Source organism: Centruroides sculpturatus, unplaced genomic scaffold (assembly GCF_000671375.1).
Source record: "Centruroides sculpturatus isolate CEXI.00-Female unplaced genomic scaffold, Cexi_2.0 scaffold519, whole genome shotgun sequence".
Classification (NCBI taxonomy): domain Eukaryota; kingdom Metazoa; phylum Arthropoda; class Arachnida; order Scorpiones; family Buthidae; genus Centruroides; species Centruroides sculpturatus.
The window spans coordinates 485,355-511,959 of NW_019384900.1; the positions used below are offsets into that span (position 1 = coordinate 485,355).

Consider the following 26,605-nt stretch of genomic DNA (forward strand, 5'->3'; position numbering starts at 1 on the left):
ACATTAATGTTTTATTTTTTTCCCAAAATCTTCGTAGAATAGTATCGGTTCTATAGATAATCAACATTCAAGCAATTCTGTCAGTATTGTTAAAAAAGCAGAAAGTTGGAATTCTTCTACTCAGAATTTTCTTGGAAATCCCGTAGAAGATACCGAACTTCCAGCATCGCTTCCTTCAAGTATTAAATCTACATCTCGTTTGTTGAAACCACTCTCGGCTACATCTTCAGGAGCCGATTTAAGACGTTTAGGTATAAGTGATATTCAAGCATTGGAACCTATAACAGTTCCATATTTAAGTCCACTTGTATTGAGGAAAGAAATGGAAAATATTTTAGAGCATGAAGGTGATAATTGTCTTACAAAATCAGAATTTGTAGATCAACATCCAATTATATATTGGAACTTGGTAAATTTTGTTTTTACAAAATTCTGTTATTTATGTTTTTAATATAAACTACAGTAGAGCATTGATCGATTGGGGTTGTTTGGAAAATCGATTTTTTGGATAACCGATTATGTACGAAAAAATATATTATTAACCAACAAAAATAATATTGGAGTAACCCAAGACATAGCCAAAGATTGCAGCGTCACAGCACTAGTGGAAATTTAAATTTGCCGACTGGAAAGGTTTTGGTTGATTGACATTCGGATAATCGATGCTCTACTGTATTATACATATAAGTTAACTTATAATTGTTCTAGTAGATTTTTTTTAGAAACTTTATATTGAAATTTTAAAAAAATTTCAATATAAAGTTTCTAAACCATTCTACTAGAAACAAACAGAAAAGAAAATCAGTTTTTATCTACTACAGCAGAAAACAGATTTTTTTCTTGCTTTGTAAATGGATACCAGACACACAGGCAAAACAAAAGTTCAGACAAAATGATGAAATCTTGAATTTGTTATATTTTAGATGGTCACGATTAGTCTTAAATACATCAGATTGATGTGTGATTAGAGTTATTGTTTCCTTTTGATAACAAATAATATGTATTTATAAAAGAAGTTAAAACAGAATAACTAAATACTAAAGCATATTGAAAGAAAATACTAGGGAAGACTAATGCATATATATTAAAACCAATATATATTTCATTGTAACTTTAAATTTACTCAGCCTTGTGGATAAAGATCATATGGGTAAAAGTTTGTATCAATCAAATATATCAACATGTAATGCTAACTTTTTTTTTTGAGATTTTATTGATCTATTTTTACAACTTTTAGTATTTTTTTTCCTGTTCATGCATCCTTTAAAAAATATCTGTTTTTACCCAACATGTTTTCATTCAGATTTATTATACACAGATAACTAAGTAGATTTTATACTTAACTGGTCATCACAATGCTAAAGTATATTTCATTATTATTAATCCTTGGACTATTGAATTACTGACAGTAATATCACTGCTGCTATTTGTCAGTTGCATGCTATGAATATTGCTATTTAGGTTTTATTGGATTTATTATAAATAAGAAATTATATTTTGATGAGGCTAGGAAATATAAAATTAACTAAGGATTCTAATTTGTATTTTTAGTAATATGAATCTATTCAATGTCATAATGGTATTGATTAAAGCATACAGTAGAAAATATTTTAACTTTTAGGTTTAATACTCTCCACAGAAGCAGATAACAGGAAAGTTAAACAATTCTCAAAACTTATTACATTTAGAAATTATTTGTGACATTTATATGTCAACATGGCAGACATAATACATTTAATTTTAAATCATTTCTAATGAAATGTGATCACAATATTTGATATTATTGGACACCTTCTTTGTACCCCTTTTGTAAAAGCTTTGAAAGAACTGAAGGTTAAATATTATATGACCAGAAAACAATTTGTTATTGACGATATAAGTATCTATCTTAGAATTTTGACATCATTTTGATAAAACCAATAGTATATATATTATTTGAGTTCCTATTTTCTGCAAATTAACATCCTGCTTTTTCAGAAAATAGAAATTTTCTGTGTTCCTATTCTGTTTTCCATCACAGGTTTTTCTGCAGATAGTAGCTGGGCTTATGTTTCTATCTGGATTTTGAAGAATAGAAATTTCTAGACAGGAGATGAAATCACTTTTTTCTATTTTTACAGTATTTTCTAGTAAAGTGAAAGCGAGTCTTGAATTTTTCATTAATATTGTCACAAAACCACATATTTTTAAAAAAATTTTGCTAAGAAAATAGTAAAAGAAGAAAGGTTTATTGCATTGTTCTGGGAGTTTTGATCTTTATTCAATACAGATCTGTGAGAAGCTGGGGGTTGATGGATACAAGTTAAACCCCTTTGGTCAGCGTTGGCCTGGTAAAGTCTGCTCAATTGTCACTGGATGGCTGTAAATAATTTTGTTCTCAAGATTGTTAGATCTTGAGGACTTTTTCCTGACACCAGTTAGGATAGTAATAGTTCACATCGTAACTCATGAACATTCCAATATCTTCGGCTAAAATAAATTTAAATAGGAGGGTACTCCATAGTTTGAGTGGGGGAGGGTAAGTCATACATGTAGTGATACATGAGTTACTACTACTTTTAGATAAACTTAACACATGTAATTTTTTTTTGTTGTTTATATTAAAACAGACAAAATATTATAATGTTCCATAGTGTTAACCTTGGTTCCATTTAACATTGACCTGAAACTGATAGATTTAGTCATTAAGCAAATAGCTATCCACCAGGACTAACTTAAATTCTAAGTCGACCGAGAGAGAGAGAGAGAGAGAGAGAGTTTACATAAAATTGACAAACATAATATCTTGTTAGGCATTTGATCTGATGACGATACCTTTGTAAAGGTTGATTGATCCTTACGTAGAGACAAGGAGTATGAAGTCCAGCAGGAGGTTGGTCTCCTTCAGTGATTGCATTGACAATCGGGTATGAGCCCTTTTTATACGCGTTGCACATGACAATTGACTCGGGTGACTTTGATTTAATGTGGTCTAAGTTCGAGCTGTGTCTGGGTCCAGTGGAAGTCAGCCAACAGCACATTGACAAACTGGCTAATTCTACGATTTTTATTCCCATATTCGGTAATCATTTTTGACAGCTTCCCTCATTAATAACTGGATGTTTGTTCAAAGTTTCTTCGATAAGTCCAAACATTGTGACAATTGTTGATTCATTGTTGTCTGTTTATTTCTCCTATCCATATGTGACGGAATTATGAGGTGGTGGGAAAAACTGGGGTTTTTCCACTTCCCCAATTAATTGCTTATCAATTTAACCTTGAATTCTCACAGATCTCTAAAAATTCAAAAATTAGTTGAAAAGATAAACTGTAATGATAAAATAAAATAAACAACATATTTTATGTTGTAATTGTTGAAACTATATAATTTAAAACATGAAAAAATGGTTCTTATATAATTTTTTACTGAATTAAACTATTAACCACAATTTTTACATTTTTAAACAGTTACTTTTAAGTTAATATTGAAAAATTTCATTTGTAGATTTAATTAGAATTTAAGATCATGTTCAATGAAAATATTAAATTTATTAAAACATTTAGTCAGTTTAAAATCCAGTAATAACTTTAAAATTTAATCAGTACATTTTTGTTTTTCTTGAATTAATTCAAATACATATATTTGTCAGTCTATGTTAGTTAGCAAATTGAACAGCTGGATTCCTTTATCAGGCTATTTAAGTCTAATTATTATTATTAAGTGATATGGCTAGAGGTGGTTAGGCTTTAATCTCTTGTTAAATTTAATGATTAGAAATAAATAAATTAAATTTAGAATATTTTGGAAGCAAAAATTGGTTTGGCATGGGTCTTGAATCCACAACTCCCAATTANATTTATTGTTAATTATTATATTTTTCAAATCTACTTTCACTCTTTACTTAAAGCCTATTCAAACAGATCATAAAAAAATTACAAATAGAGCACTTATCTGGCAAGCTTGGTAATAGAGCAACTAGAACACATTGTGGATACTGACTTTTTTTAGAGATGTTACATGATACTTACGGCTAGAGGTGGTTAGGCTTTAATCTCTTGTTAAATTTAATGATTAGAAATAAATAAATTAAATTTAGAATATTTTGGAAGCAAAAATTGGTTTGGCATGGGTCTTGAATCCACAACTCCCAATTACCTTGAAGAATTACTTTGCTCTATATGCTATTATTAATTTGAAATTTAATTTATTTAAAGATTGACCTTGAGCATTGGTGAACCCACATCTTAAAAATATTTTAATTTCTAAATATTAATATTGATACAAGATGGCAGCCTAACTTACTTTCTTTAGACCAAATTATATAATTAATTAATTTACTAGTCCAAATGTGCCTGTTAAATTCAGCAAAGTAGATGTTTGATTTAATATTAAGTAAATTGGACTTTCTGATTGTTTATGTTTTAATTTTTGAATATTGAATCAATTTTTTCAGGTTTGGTTTTTTAAGAGAATCAATGTACCAAGTCATTTACCAAACTTATGTCTTGAAGCTTCTTCTATTACAAAAAATAAACAGGTAATTTTAAAAAATATTATTAAAATTAGAATTTTCAGTTTGTTAACTGCTTTCTAAATATAATATACTATAAGTTATGTTTTTATATACTTATTTTATATTAACATCTTACCAAAAGAAAACAACATTAAGCATTTACAGAGAATTTCATTTTTAAAACAAGGATTGATCTTGAAATAATTTTATAAGAAAACTTCTTCTATATCCTACCTATTATTTTCACACTTGCTTGATTATAACAATTAAAAAATATATATTACCTTAGCATAAAGAAAAATTCTTGTGTTATAGGAAATAATTTAAATCTAATATTTTGGAGATCTCTTTGTGTTTTCTCCCTGTAGAATTTTAGTTATAAATGTTTCATTAACTATGGTAAAACTAACAAAAGAGAAAAAGTTACAGTAGATAATTCCATGTTATATGAATTTCATGTTGTACGAGTCACTTAGATTTTACAAATACAAGTGACTCATACGACACGGAATTATCTACCCTGTTATAGGGGGGGTCTACTGTATTATAGAACATAAATTCATAGTTCTATCTCTTTGGTCTATGAAAGATTGGTATGTGGTAATACTTTCTAGTAATTTGAATACTAAAATGCCCATGCAAAAAGTGAGCTCATATTAAAGTGAATTAAAAAGTTAAAAGAATAAAGTTACCAGACTCCACTATATTCAGTAGTAATTCAAAAACTCCAATCGGTCAGAAAAAAAAAAGATTTTGTGCATTGGTTTATTGATGACCCATAATTAACTATCCATACAATATTTCCATATATTTTATTATATAGAATTGTTGTGTCAATGGAAACATCTTGGTTTTGTCCAGAAAAAAACGCTTAACTGAATGGTTACTACTGAGAAACACTTGGTTGATCTGTTCATTTCTGTGTTTATTAAGAATTTTAAATTGTGATATTTCGTGTCTGTTTATTTTTTATCGCAAAAAAAAACACTATAATTTTATATAAAAATTTTAAAAGTATAATAATCATACTATATTCTTTAAATTAATTAATCAAAAATTCATTCATTTATTACATCAGCCGGTTGGAGAAATCTATCAGCAATCAAATAAAACCAAAAGGAAAAGTTTGAAGAAAGGCAGGTTTGAATAGTAGTTACCGTACACATGCTGTCTGGAAGCCATCTTCCCTGCCCACCATCACATGATATGATGTTTACTTTAAGTCATATGTGGTTCCTGCACTTTATAGAAGGTTTCTGATTAGTGTTCATTTATTGAATAAACTAATTATATAATTTAAGTAAAACACCAGAGTGTTTATGAAAGTACTGTAGCAAAATCACTTTGAGTTAACCAGTTTGAATTAACATGTACATTAAATCCCCTTGCTAGATGATTGGGGAAAGAAAATGACTGAGTAAACACAATTGTGTTAACCAGGTTCCACTGTATAATAAAATATCATTTCTATCTAGTGTGTTGTACCGAAGGATAGTTTAAACAATACAACATTCATTTATATGTATAAGAAAATATCATCAAATGCCATATTGATAAATTTTTGGATAATAAAGTACTTCATTCTCTTTATTTTTTCAATAAAATTTTGTACAGAGATTAAAAATTATAGTATAATTGGTCTGAGTATAAGCTATGGCTTATATTTGCTTTTACTTTGAAAAAGGGAGATGGGGCTTACACAAAAATGTGGATTATTCATGGAAAATTTCATATCATTTATGAATCACTCTGCAGATGGCATCACCACTTAGCTATTGGAAAATATTGAACTAGTGATGATCAATATTTTCCAATATTGAAGTTAGAAAAACAAATACTTGCTAATATTGTTATCAACATTTGATATTAGGAATTATCAGAATTTATGAAGTTAATTTAATGGCCTAATGCTAATTATCTTTGAAGTTGTCAACACATTTCATTGTTTTTAAATGATTATTAAAAACAATTAGTTACTGATTAAATATAAAGGTATGTCAATTTTTCGTCGATTAGTTTATAACCTATTTTACTCCCTGCTGCTTATAATTGAAATAAATTATACTTCAAAAAATTATGGTATTTGGTGTGTTACTTCAATATTATAATATAAATAGTTAGTAAAGCATGCAAACAAATACTTTTCTGTATTTTAAAAAGTAGAATAAGGAAAAATTGCCAACATTATTTTTTTTGATTTTAAGAAACTTATAACTAATCCTCAATTATTGCTTAGATTATAATTATTCAAAATTATTGATATTTACTGTCTTTTCTATTAATTCTGTTTACTTTTATTTTTAAATAGTTAGTAAAGCATGCAAACAAATACTTTTCTGTATTTTAAAAAGTAGAATAAGGAAAAATTGCCAACATTATTTTTTTTTGATTTTAAGAAACTTATAACTAATCTTCAATTATTGCTTAGATTATAATTATTCAAAATTATTGATATTTACTGTCTTTTCTATTAATTCTGTTTACTTTTATTTTTAACCTTTCATTATCTCTTCAGCTTACCTAATCTATTGTATATTTGTGTTATCTGAGAAATGTGACAGTAATGTCTTTAAACCATTTTTATTTTTGATCAAATAGCATCACTTTATGTTATGTTATTAATGTTACTTTAGAAATTTCATGTAAGTGATTATATACCACGTATATACAGTGGAGCATCATCGATTATCTGAATCAATTGGAGACTGGGGTTGTTCAGATAACCAATTATTATGTACGAAAAAAGACATTATTAATATAGTATATTAGTATATCCCATGTTTAAGTTTTTTTCCATTGCGTGTTGCTTTACGTTGAATCTTCGACGCTAAGCTTAACGAAAATTTTTGTTATAATAATCGTGACTATTGTATGTTTAGAATCTAGTATCAAAAACGTTTGATTCAGCAAGACAGTCTGACTGGAATGCTTTCAGTTGAGCAGCATTCGGATAATCAACGCTCTACTGTATTTTTAGTAATTTCTTCAGATTTCTCAAGGAATATTTCGGAGATAATATTTTATTAACTATACAGTAATAAAGCTTATTTTTACAAATATATTTTCTACATGAAAAATAAAATTTTATTCAATAAATAAATATGTATTGAAACTATTTTCATTATTTCAGATGACTGAAAGAAACAATGATTTTAAAAATGTCATTATTCGTTGTCTCTGGGACAATGTGAAGTGGCACGAAGACATAGGTCAGCCAATGTATTTGCTTTGGACTCAGAATAGTAAGTAAATATTTACTTTACATAATCAAATAATGATTATTTTATTTAATTAGTATTTCCAATCTCAATTATATTGTGTAAAAATAAATAAATTTTATTTCATAAATAATAAATTTATTGTTAATTATTATATTTTTCAAATCTACTTTCACTCTTTACTTAAAGCCTATTCAAACAGATCATAAAAAAATTACAAATAGAGCACTTATCTGGCAAGCTTGGTAATAGAGCAACTAGAACACATTGTGGATACTGACTTTTTTTAGAGATGTTACATGATACTTACACAACTCATGCTGGAGGAAAAACAGTTTTAAATATAACATTTTCCCCTGCATTAATAAAAATAACCTTTTATAAAACAGAAAATTCTGGTCCATTGTGTTCCATTTTTAACAATTGTATGTTAAATATTTTTATATTATAAAGAAGAGTTTTGTTTATTCTTAACACACTATATATATTCTCTTTAATTTAAAATAAGTTAAACAATAATTTTTATAAACAACAGATAGCAATGTACTAAATAGGTTACAATATTAATTCTTCTAAATTGTTTTAATTATTGACATCTTAACATATCCTTATAGACTAAGTTTTTATTTTCATAGCACAAGAATCATCCTTAGTTCATGCACTTGTTACAGATGAAAGGCAAGCCTCCAAAAGGTTGGTTGAATTCATTTAAATTACTTTTATTTTTTATAATTATCCAAAGAAATCATTAATTACTTTTAAATATAAAATAATTTACTAATGTAATCTGAAATATTATTTGCAATAAATAATGACATCAAAAATATAAAAATTTAAAGCTTGTATTTTTTATGAAACCATATCCTTTTCATATTGTTGAAGATAAATGATGAAAATTTGCCATGTGTCTTCAAAATACACTATAAAGTTAGTGTTTAACAAGTCAAAAATTTAAAGCTGTTAAAATCTATTAATCATTTTATTTATATGCAGTTTTTCTCTAAAATGATGAACAGTAAATTGGGTTTGTTTGGTTGTCTCATTCAGTTAATTTAGGGAATGTAAGAATGTTGTTGTTACACTAAACTAAATATAATTTATTAATGATTTGTATTCAGAGATGTAAAATTTTCTAGAATTTAACTTTTTAGTCTAATGTATGATCCCAAGCATCTCTTTTACTTAGTTGTTGTTTTGTTTCATTTTGATATCAAATGCCATCTTTATTTCTATGAAGATAATTGTGTGTGTGTATATATATACACACACACACCAGTATATTGTATTTTGTATGTGTGGGTGTTTTATGTTACAACTATAGCCTGTGAATCAGATAAAGCTAAGGATTAACTGGTTATTCAAGACTTTTTATTAGAGTAGTTAAACAATAATATATTAATTTTGAACTGTATTTGTGTAAAATATGCTCTATCCAACTCAAGAACAAAACTTAACATTCTAACTTTATCCATCCCATTTTGGATAAAGCAAGGATAAAATTTAGAATTTCACTTTAGCCAGATAATCTTTTCAATGCAGTTTGGATAGATAAAGAAGGAATTTTGTTTTTTAAATCAACTAGAATTTTTTTTTATTCAGTAGAAAAATAATAAAAAGGAGGTAAAAAAAGTAATTGTCGTCAGCTGTTTTACCAAAATATCACAGCTAGATTGATTCCAAATTTTAATTCCCATCTGTTTTTGGATAATGTCAGCTTTATCTGCTTGTGACTTAAAGTTAACATTAACAAGTTAATCTTAGCTTTATCCATAACATACTGTATTATATACAAGGTGTGACAATTTAATTCCAGGACTGGTCATGTAGCACTGCAGTGTCAGTGTGCATAAACTTGTCTAAGCTTGTCATAATAGTTCAACCATCTGGCTACTTGTCTGCAAAGATTTGTTCATGTCTGGTAACTTGTTCTTTTTCTGTACTCCATTCACATATTGCTGTGAGAAAGTGCTGTCACGTTTTGTCATGGAACAAAAAGCAAACATTAAGTTTTGTTACAAGTTGGGTAAAAGTGCAACAGAGACATATGCCCTCATCAATCAAGTTTATGGGAATGATGCCCTATCCCGCTCTCGTGTTTTCGAGTGGTTTGCACGTTTCAGGGATGGTCGGGAAGACTTTGAGGACAATGCTCACCCTGGATGACCTCAATCAGTTCGAACACCAAAAAACATCGAAAAAAATCAAAGACTTGCAGTAATATGACCGTCGAATGTCTGTTTGGATGATAGCGGAGACAACTGGTATCAATCTGGAGACAACTCGTCGGGTTAGGCCTCAGTTTGCAGCAAGAGGAAGCTGGGTACTGCTGCATAATAATGCCTGCCTGCACACTGTGACTGTTGTCAAGGAGTTTTTGGCCAAACATGGCATTGTGGAGTTGAACCACCCTCCATACTCACCAGATTTGTCGCCTTGCGACTATTTTTTGTTTCCGAAAATCAAAATCACATTGAACGTACGAAGATTCGACGACTTGGAGGACATACAGCGCAATGTGACCAAGGAATTGAGAGCTGTCAGCAGAAGTGACTTTGCCAAATGTTTCAAGAACTTGTACAAGTGTTGCGAGAAGTGTGTTGCCTTTTAGGGGGATTACTTTGAATCATATTAAAAGGTTTTTTTCATTATATGTTCTTTGTGTCCTTTTATTACCCCAGTCCTGGAATTTAATTGTCACACCTTGTAGTACACATCAGGTTGCAAAGGCAAAATTTAGACATTTTGAAAAAATTTTATTGACAATTAACTCTACTTACCAGGCTGAGCTGTAAATATTATCACCATCTTTGCTGTGAACTTTCATTCCAATGAGTATAGAATGACGGGTTTTTCTTTAAAGAAAGTCTTGAATTTCGGTGCCAATATACAATTCAAGGACAGTACCCAAGTTTGGACTGTAAGATTGCATGAGGAAGAACCTCCCCACCCAGACTGGCCCAGCTTCTCTAAGGTCATCTTTGTTCTTTGGGCTGGTGCGTTGTCATGGCTGTATCAGACTGATCTTGGTGTTCAAATAATCCAGTTAGTCTTTCATGACAGTGATGTTGGTTGGAAGCAGCTCCATTATGGCAAAGACAAACTCTGATCATTGCCTTCTGTACTCTCAGCCCTTTGCAATTTGCAACAGTTGGGTACCTTTGTTAACCTGTGAACACTTTAATAAATGCTTTGGCAATGAGATCATGAGTGTTGTTGCATTATAGTCACTTTAGAAGTGATAGAGCAACAGCATGCAGACATATTCTTTTGAAAGTTTCATGTTATCAGACATTGCTGATGAAATATGTGATGAAACATCCTTTGGTTACTCTACTTATATATCCCACATTGAACATTCTAGAACATTTTTTCAGTCATTTCTAGAAAAAATCAAAATATCTAAATTTCACTTTTGCAAAGTGTATATGCAGTATACAAAAAAAAATCTTTCCAGATGACTAGATTTTCTTAGTACAGAATTTTTATTTCATAGGGAGGATTAAAAATAATGAATCCTAAGCTGACTAATCCCTGTGTGTAAAATGCCTTTTTAATGCAACCAATTTTATCATCCCAGATGAGATGATAAAATTATTACAACAGTGCAACGTGCCTATGGTTTTAAGTGTAAAAATTCATTGAACCCAGTGATCACTTCTAACAATGGTCAAACAATGACGCGATGATTTGATGCCAGTACACTTTAACTACAGGAGCTGTTAAAGCTCCCACAATCTGTACTTTATTAGAGTCCAAAAAATTAATTATTTTTCTTATGCTCAGAATTTTATTATCCACTTAACCATTGCTATTTTATCTATGTTATGAAAATCAACTACTGCACACACAACTCCTGTGATTGACAGATCACATTCATGTTTATATGTGCACTGAATTTACAAAAAAATAAATTGTTGCATATGATTTGAAACAGTGTCATCTTACATTTTTGCTTTATAAGCACGATAAAGTGCAGCTAATCAAACACTAGGAATGCTTTCATCGGTTTTTTTTAATTGATATGCATTTTACACGTTTTGGACTTCACAACACCCCTCTTCAGTCAACCAATTTGAAATGTACTTAGTTAATACATAGTTTACAAAACACCAATTCCATATTTTACATTTATTTTTGCACCAATTAAAATCAACTAACTCCCGGAATACATGGTGTGGGTGGATACAAATTTTCTTTTTTCGTTCCTTTCTGTTGTGAGACAATTTAAACAAATATTTTAACATTGAGGGACTTATGTTGAGGAGTTAGTTTACAAACATACCTTCAATTCTGTATTTTACATCTGTTTTCACATCAATTAAAATAGACTATGTGTATTATTCAAAAGATTTTGTCTGTTATAACTATATACATTTCAAATTAGTTGACTGAAGAGGGATGTTGTGAAGCCCAAAACGTGTAAAATGCACATCAACTAAAAAGACCAATGAAAGGATGCCTAATGTTCAATTAACTGCACTTTGTTTTTGCTTTGTAAGCACGATAATTTCTTTCTATTGCTGTTAGTATATTTGATATTTGTGGGTTTTTTATTACAATTGCTAAACATCTTTTTAAAACTAATAACAATTTATTTTTGCAGTTATTTGGAATATGTTACTTGTTAATAGTTGTAATCATCTATTTTTATTTATTATTATTACAGTGTAATGAAACAAATTCTAGCAAGAATTCAAAATGATGATCTAATATCACCAATTAATTTAATTATCAATCAAAGAAGAAAATGCCATTTAGGTAAAGGAAGACATCATAGCATCTACAGAGAATTGTTATATTTATCTCTTGTAGCATTAGGAAGAGAAAATATTGATATAGGTAAGAATAAATATTACTAAAATAAGACGAATATGTTAAAGTTATTTTATTATTAATATATTCTCTACGACCACATTTTGAGTCACGGTTTAATATCTCATTTGTCAAATACAAATTTTATTCCATACAAATTTTATTCCATACAAATAGATGATGATACAGAAGAAACTATAGTAGTAATAACCAATATAAATTTTACTTCCCAGCTGTTATAGAATATAACATAGGCAAAGTATGATGATCAGTCAAATTTTGACCCCCCCAGATTTTTTCATTTATCAGCATTTTGATGCTTCAGAAGAGGGAGAAAAAACATACAAAATTGTGCATGTATGTGTGTTGGTATCTATTTTCTATTATATCTCAGGACTTGATAAAGCAAAACTTTTGAAACTTGGGAGGTTTACTTCTATATATGGGGCATTGATGTTATTAAATTTTGATAATTAAAAGGTCAAGAGGAGGGAATCATGTATTGTATCTTAAGTTGAGCCACACTTAAATACTGATAACAAGTAAATTTTTACAAATTTTTTAAAAAACTCACCCTTACCTGAAAAATAAGGTGTTTGTTTTTTCATAATTATTAACAGATTGTTGTTTTTTGCCTGTTTGAGCACATTTTCTGAATGAAGTGCCTCTGACTAAAAAAGTAAAGGTGTTAACATTATCATTTACATTTGTGGAGGTGCCATGCAAAAGCAAACAAATCCACAAAAAAAATCAAAGTTGAACATTTGTAGAGGTGCCATGCAAAAGCAAACAAATCCACAAAAAAAATCAAAGTTGAGTTTATAATTGATTTTTTTTCTTCGGTTTCATTTTAAAAAATATGCATCCAACATTTTTTGAGCTTTGAAAATAGACGTTCTATGCAAAAAAGAACATCTCTTTACATGTGTTCCAAGCAGAACAAAACATATCCATTGCAGTCTGCCTTAGCCAAAGAAGAGCTATGATTGAGTCATGTGACTTCCAGAATGCAACAGGTGGTTTTGTTTTCGTTTTGTTGGAACAGAGATTTTGATGTTAAAATGTTTATTAATACACATTTTATTACAGTGTACAGGTAACCCCCGTATAACATGGATTTGCATAACATAACAAAGAACTAGTATGAAAAGGGGGGCTAAGTTCCAAAAATTAAAGAAAACATGCTATTATATTTTCATAAGAAAATTTTAATAAAGATATTTATCTTAATTAATTTATATTAATATGTATCACTTAAACAATGTTTTCTTCATCATCACTAAGTACTATTAACTGAGGGCGTTTTCTTTTTGGCAAGATATCCTTATCCTCTGAGCATTTTTCTGCATTATCTTCAGATCCATGCTCTACCTTTTGCAAAAAATATGCTATTTTAGATTGCTTGCTTTTAGTTAAAAGATCTTTATAAATTTCCTTATATGGTGCTAAGCTTCTATATAAGGAAATTTCCATACTTGCTTTATTCTTCATAAAGAAAAAACATCTGGTGACACCAAAATCAGAGGCATCAAGATCTGGCAACACTGAAATAAGTTTCAAGAAGGACCATGTGTATTGGCAGAAGGCAGGAAAAGAAAATTTACACACTTAAGTACTAATAGTTCACAAAAATTATTATTTTTGTAAACTATTAATACTTAAGTATGTGAAAATTTATTACATTTCATGTTGTACGAGGGTTTTACCCATTTCTTGAACTGTGTTAGAGTGAATCTGTGAAGTGCCGTGTTATACAGGGGTTATCTGTATTTCAGTGTTATAATTGAGTGAAAATGGATGAAGATGGTTTGATAAGTGTAGAAGAAGGCAATGTTGGATCTAGAAAGAAACCTAAAACTGTTGGAGTATGGGCAAAGAAAATAATACTAAAATACAGTGCTCCTTTGGGATGAGATTTGAGGAGCCGATCGAGCAACTAGCTGTAGGGCATCCTCTGTCAGCTGCCAAGAAAAAAAGACATTGAATCACTTTTAAATGATGAAAGTTTTTCATGGTATAAACAAGTGTTACGAAATGGAACCAAGCTTGAAGCAGATGACCCGGAAAAATAAGAAAATAATGGGAACCTGTGTGATTGTTCATCCCTATTTTGTAAAATGCCATGTTTTTTTGATAAGTCAAAGTAGTAGCCAGTATAACAAAGTGAAAAAGAATATAGTGGCCAGGCAAAAGAAAACATAACATAATATAGTTCATGCAAAAAAAGAAAAAAAACCATCCATATTTTAAATTTTAATGTCATATAATTTAATATTAACTATATTCCTATCAAAAACTGCCTTCAAATATTGATGTTAGATACAAAATGAAATAAAAAATTTTTACAAATGTGAGGTGTAAAATAAATTCAATAACAGTTTGAGTTTTTCCAACAATTGTTTAGAGTGTTTGTTTTTGCATGGCACTTCCACATTTATTTAATGTTATGATTAAGAACAAAGTTTAGTATATATGGAAAAAATTTATAAATGATAAATAAAAACTAAAATAACTATACAAAATTTTTAAAAGCCATGAAGCCATGAACTGCATACTTCAAAGTCAGTTTTTAATGGTCTTAAAGAAGCTTAAGTTCAATATTACCTAAATCTACTACGTGAATTTCCTAATAAGTTTTTGCATAATGGAGATTCACAAAAAAGAACAAATATAACTTTTAACACTTCCAGTAGCAAGATTTTCCTCTCACAAAAGCTCAAGAATACCATGTTATGTAAGGATTGTTGCAGTTCTGTACTGTAATACAGTACAAGTATAGCCTTATCATTCTCACCATTAATATTAGAAATTGTAAAGCAAATATTTCATAAAAATTATTGTTTAATGATCATCATTGATAAAGTTTACTGGTAGTTTTGAACACATTTTAGTGTAAATTATAATTTATTGCATGTTATTAATAAAATTCTGATTTTTCTTTCGTTTAGTTTGCTTCGATCGAGAATACAACAGGGCATTTGGAAAACTTACGGAGAAGCAAATTTCTCTGCTGCACAGAAACGACAGGCCTCTGTCTCCGGGTGCGAGTTTCTGCCGCCATTATTTCAGAGAACTTGAACTGATAACCGCTTAAATCTTTCTCGTTATTTAAAATAAAATTGATCGTCCGATCTACGCAAGCTTTTAAGGTCCGGCCTCGACGTTTTTCTAATCATTTGGTGAAACGAGTATAGTTTTTAAAAATCGTCGAATGGAAAATTAATTGGACATTTTACATTGATTTTAAGTAGTATTTTATATTTAAAAAAATTACGCTCAAATTTACATATATATAAATCTTTTACTCTTAGTTTTTCTTTTTATTTTGACACAATTAAGTAAATGACAGTTGTTTTTTTTTCTTTTTTTTTTTTTGCATTTCTGATCATTTGGAGTAATTCTTTTTATAATAAACATGTTATAGCATCTGCTCAATGTTTAAATATGTATATTTTTTATAGCCTTTGATATTTTATATTAGTCAGAAAAAGTATAGCTGCTTTGTAAAAAAAGAAAAAGATATTTTATTTAATCTCCTGAGGAGAAGGCGAGAGGAAAAGTTATTTGGCATCATCTGTCCGATTTTACGTGCGAGTATTCGAAGCAGTCGATTGCCTCTATATATATATTCTTCGAAAAAAAAAAAAAAGATAATTACTTCAGTGAATTGTATATAGTCACTACTGTAAATTATATTTCCTGCCAGTAATATTTTAGGTAATTCCATCATTTATATACACAAGTGAATCTCTTTGGACCAGTTGGGATCCGAAATTCATTGGTGATATGAAAATGAATTCCTGCCAAAATGAAAACGTTCTGGTTCCTTTTAATTTAAATTTATGTGACATTTTTTTTGTATGGTACAGTACATATGCAGTACATTATGCAGGTGAAGTTTTGTTTTATAGCATATTTGTTGGAGTTTTTTCAATATTACTTGCAGATTTTAATTATAAAAAATTGTTTCAAAAATTGTAATTTCATCTAATATAGAAATTTAGATGCTAAACATTGTACAGATCACTTCTATATAAAAAAAAAATTAAAAAAAATGTAAGAAAATTGTAAGATAAAAAAGATTATATATATATATGAAATATATATAAACATTTTATTAGATTAATGGGGTTTGTTGTTCCCAGTAAATTGTAATTATATAAAGAACAGATGTTAATTTTGATGTTGTTAATTTTTAATTATGTTATTCGGCAGTTCGGTCAAAAATGACTTAGGTTTTATTTTTTTTTTTATTTCCGTAGTTTTGAGTATTGTTACGATTTAAGAAGGCTGTATCAAATGAATTGCTGCATATCTCTTTTTTGTTTGTTTTGTTGTTCATCTTTGGGATGAAATTCTTATCTTTTGCTGATTAATAAAAAAAATTGTTTGTATATTGGTCAAAAGAGGTCTAAATATCGCTGTAAATAAAGTATTAAAATTACAATTATTTTGTGACCTGTTTTATTTTATTTTAATCATCATTTTAAAAGAAATAGTTTTTGGTTATTGAATTTTGTTTCTCAGAAATAGCAAAAAAAAAAAAATGTAATATCCATTAATTTTTAGGGATTTTAGAAATAAATTTAATTATAAAATTAAAAGATATTAGGCTACTAAATAGTCTATAATCAAATTAATATTGGATACATCAGTATTTACCAGTATATGGGTCTACCAGGTCGGTAAGTTGGGTAAATGTTAATGTTTTAAAAACAGTCTGTTAAGATCATATAGGAGTAGAGTTATTTTAAAACATTAGAAGCCTGTTGGGGTTTTTCACGGACATTGTGAACAGTTACATTGTAAGGAGCATGTTTTTAAGGTGATACGTGCGTGATATGAAATGAATCTTGGAGTACAATGAACGATCAAGACTGTTGGTTCCTCATTCCTGAAAGGAAGTGAGCTTATTTTAGGGAATAATGTGATGTGGTTTTAACTTTATGTTTTGTTTATGTTCTAACTCTTGTAGAGTGAGAGGTGCAAGTTGAGAGCTGATAGCAAGGCTGTTGAGAGAAAGCTGGGGCAGAGAAAATTTAACAGCCTGTAGTTGTTCGGACTCTTAAGGATTTTATTTTTTGTTACTAAAAATAACATTAATTTATAAGACTTATTTATTAATAAGTCTTCTCTGTGTATTTCAGTTGTAAAAAAAAATGGCAAAAAAGCCAATTAAGGGGCAAAAAGGGATCTACTGTCCTCCAAGCACCAAGCTTTTGATGGTTGACCGAAAGTGCAGATTGTCATACCAAGTGTCACCAGTAGTGCAAGAGAAAAGTTTCCCCACATTGACGTCAAAATTATCAGAGTTACTATACAATTATAGCATAACTTCCTCTGAATATAAATTCAACAGTCGATAAATAGTCGCAACTATTTTTTACCCCAAATAAACTAAAACACATTTGGAATATTTATGCTCATTTTAATCCTCAATTATGGACAATTTGATACTAGTTCCATAATTGTACACGTAGTATTTCCGGTGCAACAGAGTCGTTTCCACAGCTTATTTGAATCGTACAATGTAGTTGCATGCCAGAGCAAAGATGTTATGTAAAAAATTGCGCCTAAGTGTGGAATAACAGCACGTCAGTACTATGAATTCGTAAAAGCAGAAAGTGCAAATACCCTTTCTTATTGTTCGGTGGCACTGGTCTTATTGGTTTAAATTGTTTACAAAGGGAAGAAGTTAGAGTGCCAACAAATAGTGCAATAACCGTCCTTTAACAGGACGGTTATTGCACTGTTTGTTGGACATCCTGCCGTTACTCGCGGTTTGGCGATCTTACATAAGAATTTAGATCAAGCATGGCCAACATACGGCCCGCGGGCCGGATCCGGCCCGTCTAATGAATTTATGCGGCCAGCGATTAATCTTTCAATATTAGCTACTCAAGTCCGAATAGCTTGATGAAAAATTCTGACCCCTAAAAAAAAAAAAAAAACAAGTCAACAACTCACTGTGCGTTTAGAGCTAGGCCAAGACTCCACTACCCTAAAAACGGCGTAAAACCCCTCGCCGTAAAATATTTTACAACTGAGAAGGCCGTAAAAGCGAGTTGAGCAGTGTTCAACTCGCTTTTACGCTGGTTTTACGAGCTGCTCAGGCGTAAAATATCGGGGTCACGTGATTAAAAGCTTTTACGTCGAGGGGTTTTACTTCCGTTTTTACGCTAGTGCAGTCTTGGCCTTAACCTTCCATTACAAATCTCTTAAGTACAGCTTAGAATGTATGTATCTGTAATCTCTATGTACAATTTAGTCTCTACGGGCGGGGTGACACCACAATGAGATCTCGCATCACCTCAAAATCTTCCTAGGGCAGCTTCCGGTTCGGCCCGGGGGCAAAAACTGTTGGACACCCCTGATTTAGACGCTTGTTCGATGACTACTCTTGTTGAGCTTAATCGAGCATTAAAATACTTTTGCATTCTAGTTAAATGGCATTATCTTTCGTCAAAGAACACTGGCAAAAGAGTGCGTTTACATCCATTAACATTAAATAACTGGTCGAAGAGATTATAGTCAACTTTATAGACGCCATGTTTGTGGTCTAGCTTCCGCTTGCTTAGCTCGCACATGGTTTGTTGTTTGATAGGTTGGCAGCGTGTTTTTCTATTTAAATATAATAGAACTGCATTTTAATATCACGGATAAAGTTAGAAAAAAGATGCTTTTTGACGGGCCATTCTCGCAGTTCGACAGGACGAGATGTTTTATATGAAGAGAAAGTTTCATTATATCAAGGTGTGGATCCATACGAAGCAGCAGCATAGTTGTAGATCGAGAGTTGTGGCTTAAAGTAGAATTCGGTGACATCATGATCTATTTGGTTTTGACGACAAATTACTACTCTCTTACAAATGAAAGATTACAAATCTTTAGAGGCCTTTAACTATCTTACACGTGACTGGTTTCTCCCAATTACGTGCTCTTTCATAACGTTCCTGATATACAGTTAGGTTGTGGTCACTCATATGGTAGAAGAAAACAAGGTGTTCCATTTCTGGATCAGAAAAAGCGCCGAGTTGCTCATGACGTCACATACGTCATGACGTCTCCATGGTCAGTTCCTGTATTCGATTACTACACAGTATAAAATTAGAAAAAATAAAAGATTTTTACATTTCGGTAATGGTTATTTGCGCGATATTCGGTTGTTTTAGTCAATCAAATAGAAATAAAGGAAAGAAATTGCATTTCCATTGTGAGGCCGGGACCACACACTCCCCCTCGGACGGAAACCGGCTGTCGAGCTAAAGTCAATATATCGGTGACTTATTACGCAAATAGGACCGGTGTGACCAAGGAACGGGGTGCGAGACGATTTAATTGTCGCATTCCAGCCCTAATTGACACATTCACGGTCGTCAATCGTGAGAACGATCGAGGGATCGACCGTCGGGGAAACTTTGGACGGTCACCTTACATCGAGTTCAAAGCAGATCCTGCTGACACTCCTGTGGAGGGGGCGGCGGCTGGGACAGCTTCCTCCTCTCCGGGACCGAAAAATAGACATTAGGTGACAATTTACGAGACCGTCATCCGGGAGAGGGCTTGACCCGACTCCGGAGGAGAACGGCCCGGACGGGGGTCATCTCGGCGACCCCTCGGCCCGAATCGCGTCCCTGGCAACAGACCCGGGACCAATAGAAGCGCAGAGGGACCAACATTCGGACCAACCAAAACTTCGGGATTTCGGGAGGGTAAAGAATATAAAAGCCCGAGGTCCCAAGGACACGAGGAGGTCGGAGGTAACAGTCAGGTCAGCTCAGCGCGGGTAGAGGAACTATCGGACTAAGCACCGAGACGAGTGATCGAAATAAGGACTGAACTTTCCGTCCCAAGGTATTCACAGAAGATCAACTCGAGGATCAACCTATCCTTCCATCCCGGGAACGTACTTCACCGAAGATTAACCCGAGGATCCACCTTCCACTGCGGGAACCCGAGAAATTGTGCTGTGTGGACCGAAAAATCACCGCCTCCTACGACAAGAAAGGGACTCTCCAACGTTCGATTCGACACAGTACGAGGGACTGTCTGTGTAGCTCACGCAACTGTAAGCATGTTTTGTTTTGAGTACAATAAACGCGTTGATTTGGTAAATACGGTCTCTGTGTGAGTCTTTGCGTCCAGCAAACCGCGACCCCCATACGGAAAAGGCTTTCTCGTGTCATCCTGACAGATCACGGGTAAAGCGAGGGACGTAACGTAACCTTTCACCCCCTTAAGGGCTCCCATNTTTTCTATTTAAATATAATAGAACTGCATTTTAATATCACGGATAAAGTTAGAAAAAAGATTCTTTTTGACGGGCCATTCTCGCAGTTCGACAGGACGAGATGTTTTATATGAAGAGAAAGTTTCATTATATCAAGGTGTCGGTCCATACGAAGCAGCAGCATAGTTGTAGATCGAGAGTTGTGGCTTAAAATAGAATTCGGTGACATCATGATCTATTTGGTTTTGACGACAAATTACTACTCTCTTACAAATGAAAGATTACAATTCTTTAGAGGCCTTTAACTATCTTACACGTGACTGGTTTCTCCCAATTACGTGCTCTTTCATAACTTTCCTGATATACAGTTAGGTTGTGGTCACTCATATGGTAGAAGAAAACAAGGTGTTCCATTTCTGGATCAGAAAAAGCGCCGAGTTGCGCATGTCACATACGTCACATACGTCATGACGCCTCCATGGTCAGTTCCTGTATTCGATTACTACACAGTAATCGAATTCTTCATCCGCTAAGCCGTTAACTTTGCTTAACACTTTAATATTAAACTCTACTGTATATTTATTACAAGAAGAGACTAAGAAAACAAATTGAAAGGTGAAAAATAAAGTTAGAACATAATTATTATCTATTCAAATTAAGTATTAACGAAAGAATTTATGCAACCGGCTTGTTTACACTTTATGATACCCGTGCAAAAGTTTATCTAATTATTTATTGATAACTAATAATTAAATGTTATTGCTTACCTGAAACGAAATGTTTCTGGCAAACTCTTGTATTGATATTCTTTATCCGTATTGAAAATTTTCCGGTTAATTCTCCAGAGCCATGCAGATTGCCTACGTCGTGAAAGCTCCTCGGTTTGGTGGCCCTGATGATATATTATGACTAGAATTACATCCAATTACACAACAATTCGCCATACTCGCGACGAATAAATAACACGAGGTCCAGCTAAAGCGCGCGTAAACACAAATAAGACGTAAAAAAACCACAAAGATGGCGCCGGACAATTGCCATGCTCGTGACGTTACTCGTGATGTCCACTCAAAACCTCTCTGTAGGCGGTTGGGGTGACGTTACGTGCATACGCCCACTCGACTCTATTTACATATTTAATCGTTAACATTTCATTCATTCTAGTACTGTAATGTCTTATGTCATCTCTTACAATTTAGTAATTTTTCTTATTGTGTTTCCGATGACAATTTGGGGTGAGAGTTCATTCTTTTAACTTCCTGTAGAAGTTCCCCCGAGATGTCGTTTCTGGGTTTGATGGCGTCTTAGGTTGCTTAGGTTGATGACGTCTTAATTAATGAGTTGTTACAATGGACGATGCGTGGGGTTTCTTCATTACATTATTACCACTATATATAATGTAGCCTACAAGTTTCAACTATAAGTCAAATTGTTCGTAACATAATGAGGATTAAAATTAAGATGCACGAGAATGATAAAACATTATAGTTTTTGAAATAAGAAATGGTTGTCACTATCAATTGACCCTCATATATAAAAAAAATTGCTATAACGCACATCCTCGCATCAATTCACTTAATTGCACTAAGGAATACAAGATACCGGAATACTATACACGACACCGAATTTAATCATATCCACGGTGGGTTCGACGGGCCCATCCGTAAATAATTCCTAGAATTACTCGTCCGGATTAGATTTTGGATCCGACAGCGGTAGACTGACCCCCTGTCTCGGCCATCAGAATACGGTTCTCATTATTATACCATCAAATGCACCTATTTATGGATGTATTCTAAAAAATACAACTTAATAAGTCTGTTTTATAATAAACAAATACAGTAATTTCAATATTGGATTAATAACACCGGAATTAAATTTTATTGAAACAGAATAAAGTTCGTGCGAAAAATTCCATCTTTAATTTTGTAATTTTGTTTTGTCGAAATAATCGTCTTAAATTTTGGGAGACGAATTTGACGAATCGTCGTTTAATTAATAAATCTGTTCTTGGCACATTCCACACACAAGACATCCGCTCCGTCTGCCATAAATCCTTTTCCGACCAGCGATCGTTGGCAAGCGGCACACACAAAGCAATGGTTGTGCCAATTCCGATCTTCGAAGGATATAAAACGCGTTCCGCCAATGCCTGTGACAAAATAGATTTTGCCGAATAATGATTTCGTTACAAGTGTTTCCTACATATATAAAAATAAAATAAAAATTAACCAGTAATTGGTCCGTTGCAGGCGTCGCATCTTTTTGCAAACAATTCTCCGAAGCATTGGGCGCAATAGGGTTTCTCGTCTACGGATGTGAAGCGCTGTCCCGCCAAACACATCTGACAGCCGGTGCAAGAAAAACACTCTCTATGCCAGGGTTCGTTGCAATAAGTAATACCATTAGTATCGATTACTCGATGGCATTTGATGCAACGCGTAGAAAACTTCTGTTCGTAACAGCTAGGGCAATATATGCAGTTATCTTTCGGAATAAAGCTGTTGGTGCCTATGGAGTCGGCACAGACAACGCAGCGAAAACACTCGACGTGCCACTGTTTATCTTTATACTCCATCTTACTCGAACCTAAAATTAAAGTTAAATTTTGAAATCGACAATTAAGGCAATAAAAGTACTTTTAAATTGAAGAAACGTTCGAGTTTCTCCGTACCGGCTTTAACTATTTCGCCGCAAACGTCGCACTCGGTGGCAAAATCCGATTCGTAACAGGTGACGCAGTAAACTCGGTCTGCTTTCGAGCCGAAAAGTTTATTTTCCAACGGAGCGTGACATTTATTGCACGAAAAGCACGTTTCATGCCAATGTTTATCTTTGTAGGAGAGATCCTGAGGAAAATTTATGAAAATAAAATCAAGAACTTTGCGAAAGTATAAAAATATTGATAAATAAAACTTAGCATTTTTATGGCTGTACTATAGATTACCCCCTACGGAATTTCGGGACTTTGAGTATGTATTTGAACATGAGGGGACCGAGACGAGTTCAACGGTACCCTACTTTTGGACCGGAGTCGAAAAATAAGAAAATTATCATATTTACAATTTCTTACCTTTCACAGTGCATTTTTTAATGGCTTGCAGACTTTACCGCAAGATGGCGGTACTAGCAACTACGGTGTCGTCTGCTTAATTTTCTTTTTTTCTATTTACGTTAGTTATATATTTTAATTTAATTTTATTTAATTAAGTTATGTTATTTAAGTTAGTTAACCTAAGTTATTTATTTAAGTTATTTAACTAACTAGTTTGATTTGCACATTTTCACCGCTAGGTGGCGTTGCTTCCAATTACGGTGTCGTCTGCTTAAAGGGCGTGCGAGAAGGACTTAACCACAACTGCAGACGATCAGTGTGCTCGTGGATCAACATCTGCCTCTGTTGAAGGTATATACGGCCGCCTTGCCGGGCTGCCTGTTAAACACGCGATAGGCTTAGCGGAGAGAGCGACGCGACTCCCGATCATCGCGCTATCGCCGGAAAAAAGTATGATAACTTTCTTATTTTTCGTCTCCTGTTCAAAAGTAGGGTACTGTTGAACTCGTCTCGGTCCCCTCAGTTCAAATATATACTCAAAGTCCCGAAATTCCATAGGTTATAATCTGTAGTATCCCCGCATTTGTTTTTACTTTTGAATCAACTCCTATTAATTTTCCACATTCGTCGCAAATATTGGAATACGTTTTTTCGTAACAACCAACGCAAAATGGTCGATCGTCTCTTATAAGATATCGCTGACCCGTAAGAGATTCGTCGCACTTCCAACAGCAGAAATGAATCGTGTGCCAATCTTTTGACATTGCTCTGGTGTATCGATCGTCAAAAATAAGCTAAACATTTAACATAAGTTATTTTTTGTTCCTTTATTTTTTAAAAATAATCTAAAATCGTTTACCTCGTCGCAGGCCGCGCATCGAGGTCTTATTTGTTCCGCGTAATGACGTTCGCAGTAAATTTTGCCCTCTAAGGTACAACAAACTAAATCCACTAATAATTCTTCGCATACCGAACATACGAAACAGCCCGGGTGAAACGGATTCTCTTCTCCTAATTTCGAATTTACTACTACTAAATCTCCCAGTAACACGGTTCCTCGACAACCGCGGCACTCCTATAATTAGGCAATATTGTAATAATTAAAATTTTAGCTAAGACAAAGAACGAAACAATAAATAGTTCTTTCTCGCCGAAGTCTGCTCCGGAGCACTTTTAACGTATGCAATATCCATCGCTGTTTTCTGGCGTTCGCGTATAAAGTCCGCGTATTGCTGCTGATATTCTTTTCCTAAAAATTTACAGAAATCTGCAGACAAATCTTGTTTCGGAAGTTGTTTAATAATCTGTTTTTCCCGATATTTTTCACCGGACGTTCCGATTCGAGGCACTCGTTGGGAAGGGATCTGCATGAAGTATAATTGGATCTGAAAATATGAGAATGAATCCGGTGGTAAAGCCATTAATATAGTATCCGCAGAATTAAACATGCTTAAGACAATTGCTTACTTTATCTGGAGACAAGTCGGATGGCACCCAGGAATACCCTTCTTTTGAAGCAGTCCGTTTCGACCGCATTCTATTTTGTTGGCCTTGGCCTTTCGACCCTATTCTATCACGGATATTAATCGTATCTTTGGGACAAATGTCGTGACATTCGCGCGAGCATTTACAATTATCACAAATAGTTCTGTCGGTGACGTAAAATTGATTATTATGATAAAGTTAAGCGAATTATTATAACCGAAATATCTTACCTCCAAGCGTGAGGTTTGTAACCCGGGCATTTACTTTCGCATTCCAGGCACGCTTGTCCTTCGTCTATTTCTTCGATGAATACGTCCTTTTCAACAAAAACGAAAAAAAAAAAAAAATAAGATTTTACTTCAAAACCCTATGATCGTTGATTATTATAAATTAAGCGATTCAGAAAATCTATTTTAATGAATTCTTTTAATAAGAATCGAAATGTTTTTTTAATGAACAGTGTCAAAAACATTAAAAATTTAATTAATACAATATTATTTTTTCTAATAATTTGGATCGGTGGTGGATCAGAAGAACCCAAAGGAAAGCTAACTCGAAAATTACAAATATTTGAATAATTATATTTATTAACTAACACGTGCAAGACGACTGTGTTGCGAATGGTCGGATAAACTATATTTTCCATCATAAATGTTTTTAAAAACCACGTTTCAAAGTTCGAATAATTACATTTTAATCTTTTTTGTGTGTGTCAATGGAGAGTCTTAAGTCCCCGTAGCCCACCATGGATCTGCCCCCGGTTTGGATTAGATTTTATTCCTGAAACGTTAGCGCAATGGACTATGTGGTCCGAATCATAATGTATGTAAACGAGATTTGATTTTACATCGCCCATTATAGATGAGAAACGGGTCCTGCCCAATGAAAATTGCATTTATCACAAAAAATCATCATTAATTATCTGTAGAAATAATTGAAATGTTTTATTTCTAGTTATTCTGATTCAGACTAATAATTCGACGTATTTTACAATGAAGGAGCGTTCATAAATTACGTAACATTATTTTTATGCTTTTCAATTACCATTCACTCCTATAACGATGTCGCACTTACTCACTCCCAAAATTACTTAACACATATCCTCGATGTACTCTTTCAACTGTACTAAGAAATAATACACTGCAGAGAATATGAAACAACACCGATCGAACGTTACGTTATTTTATTAATATCACAAAGCATTAATTAACGAATAGGCTACACAACACTTCAGGACAAAAATAAACCATTCTGTAATAACCCAAGGTTGATAAGAGCATCTGTGAATGGTATCACTAGTTCCACTATTGCC

General features: G+C 32.4%; 2 protein-coding genes and 1 long non-coding RNA gene across 3 annotated transcripts in view; 1 reads left to right on the plus strand and 2 right to left on the minus strand.

Annotated features, from left to right (window-relative positions):
• The window catches only part of LOC111631471 (C-myc promoter-binding protein-like), a 55,264-nt gene extending 39,429 nt beyond the window's left edge, over positions 1–15,835 (plus strand). The window contains exons 16-21 of the mRNA XM_023375716.1: positions 38–409; positions 4,434–4,517; positions 7,624–7,735; positions 8,347–8,404; positions 12,378–12,550; positions 15,472–15,835. Coding sequence (XP_023231484.1) covers positions 38–409; positions 4,434–4,517; positions 7,624–7,735; positions 8,347–8,404; positions 12,378–12,550; positions 15,472–15,617 — 945 coding nt within the window. The 3' untranslated portion in view covers positions 15,618–15,835. The remainder of the gene's footprint in view (positions 1–37; positions 410–4,433; positions 4,518–7,623; positions 7,736–8,346; positions 8,405–12,377; positions 12,551–15,471) is intronic.
• LOC111631474 lies at positions 1,538–21,889 on the minus strand. Its single transcript, XR_002757706.1, has 3 exons — positions 21,521–21,889; positions 13,104–13,194; positions 1,538–3,275 (listed from the first exon to the last, which is right to left on the minus strand). It is a non-coding gene; the product is annotated as an uncharacterized LOC111631474 (long non-coding RNA).
• Positions 21,890–22,631: 742 nt separating this feature from the next.
• LOC111631472 (four and a half LIM domains protein 2-like) lies at positions 22,632–25,604 on the minus strand. Its single transcript, XM_023375717.1, has 8 exons — positions 25,524–25,604; positions 25,276–25,456; positions 24,960–25,193; positions 24,668–24,883; positions 24,402–24,602; positions 23,428–23,602; positions 22,986–23,342; positions 22,632–22,905 (listed from the first exon to the last, which is right to left on the minus strand). The coding sequence occupies exons 2-8, from the start codon at positions 25,342–25,344 to the stop codon at positions 22,745–22,747; spliced, it is 1,413 nt and encodes a 470-aa protein (XP_023231485.1). The 5' UTR covers positions 25,345–25,456; positions 25,524–25,604; the 3' UTR covers positions 22,632–22,744.
• Between the last annotated feature and the right edge of the window lie 1,001 nt (positions 25,605–26,605).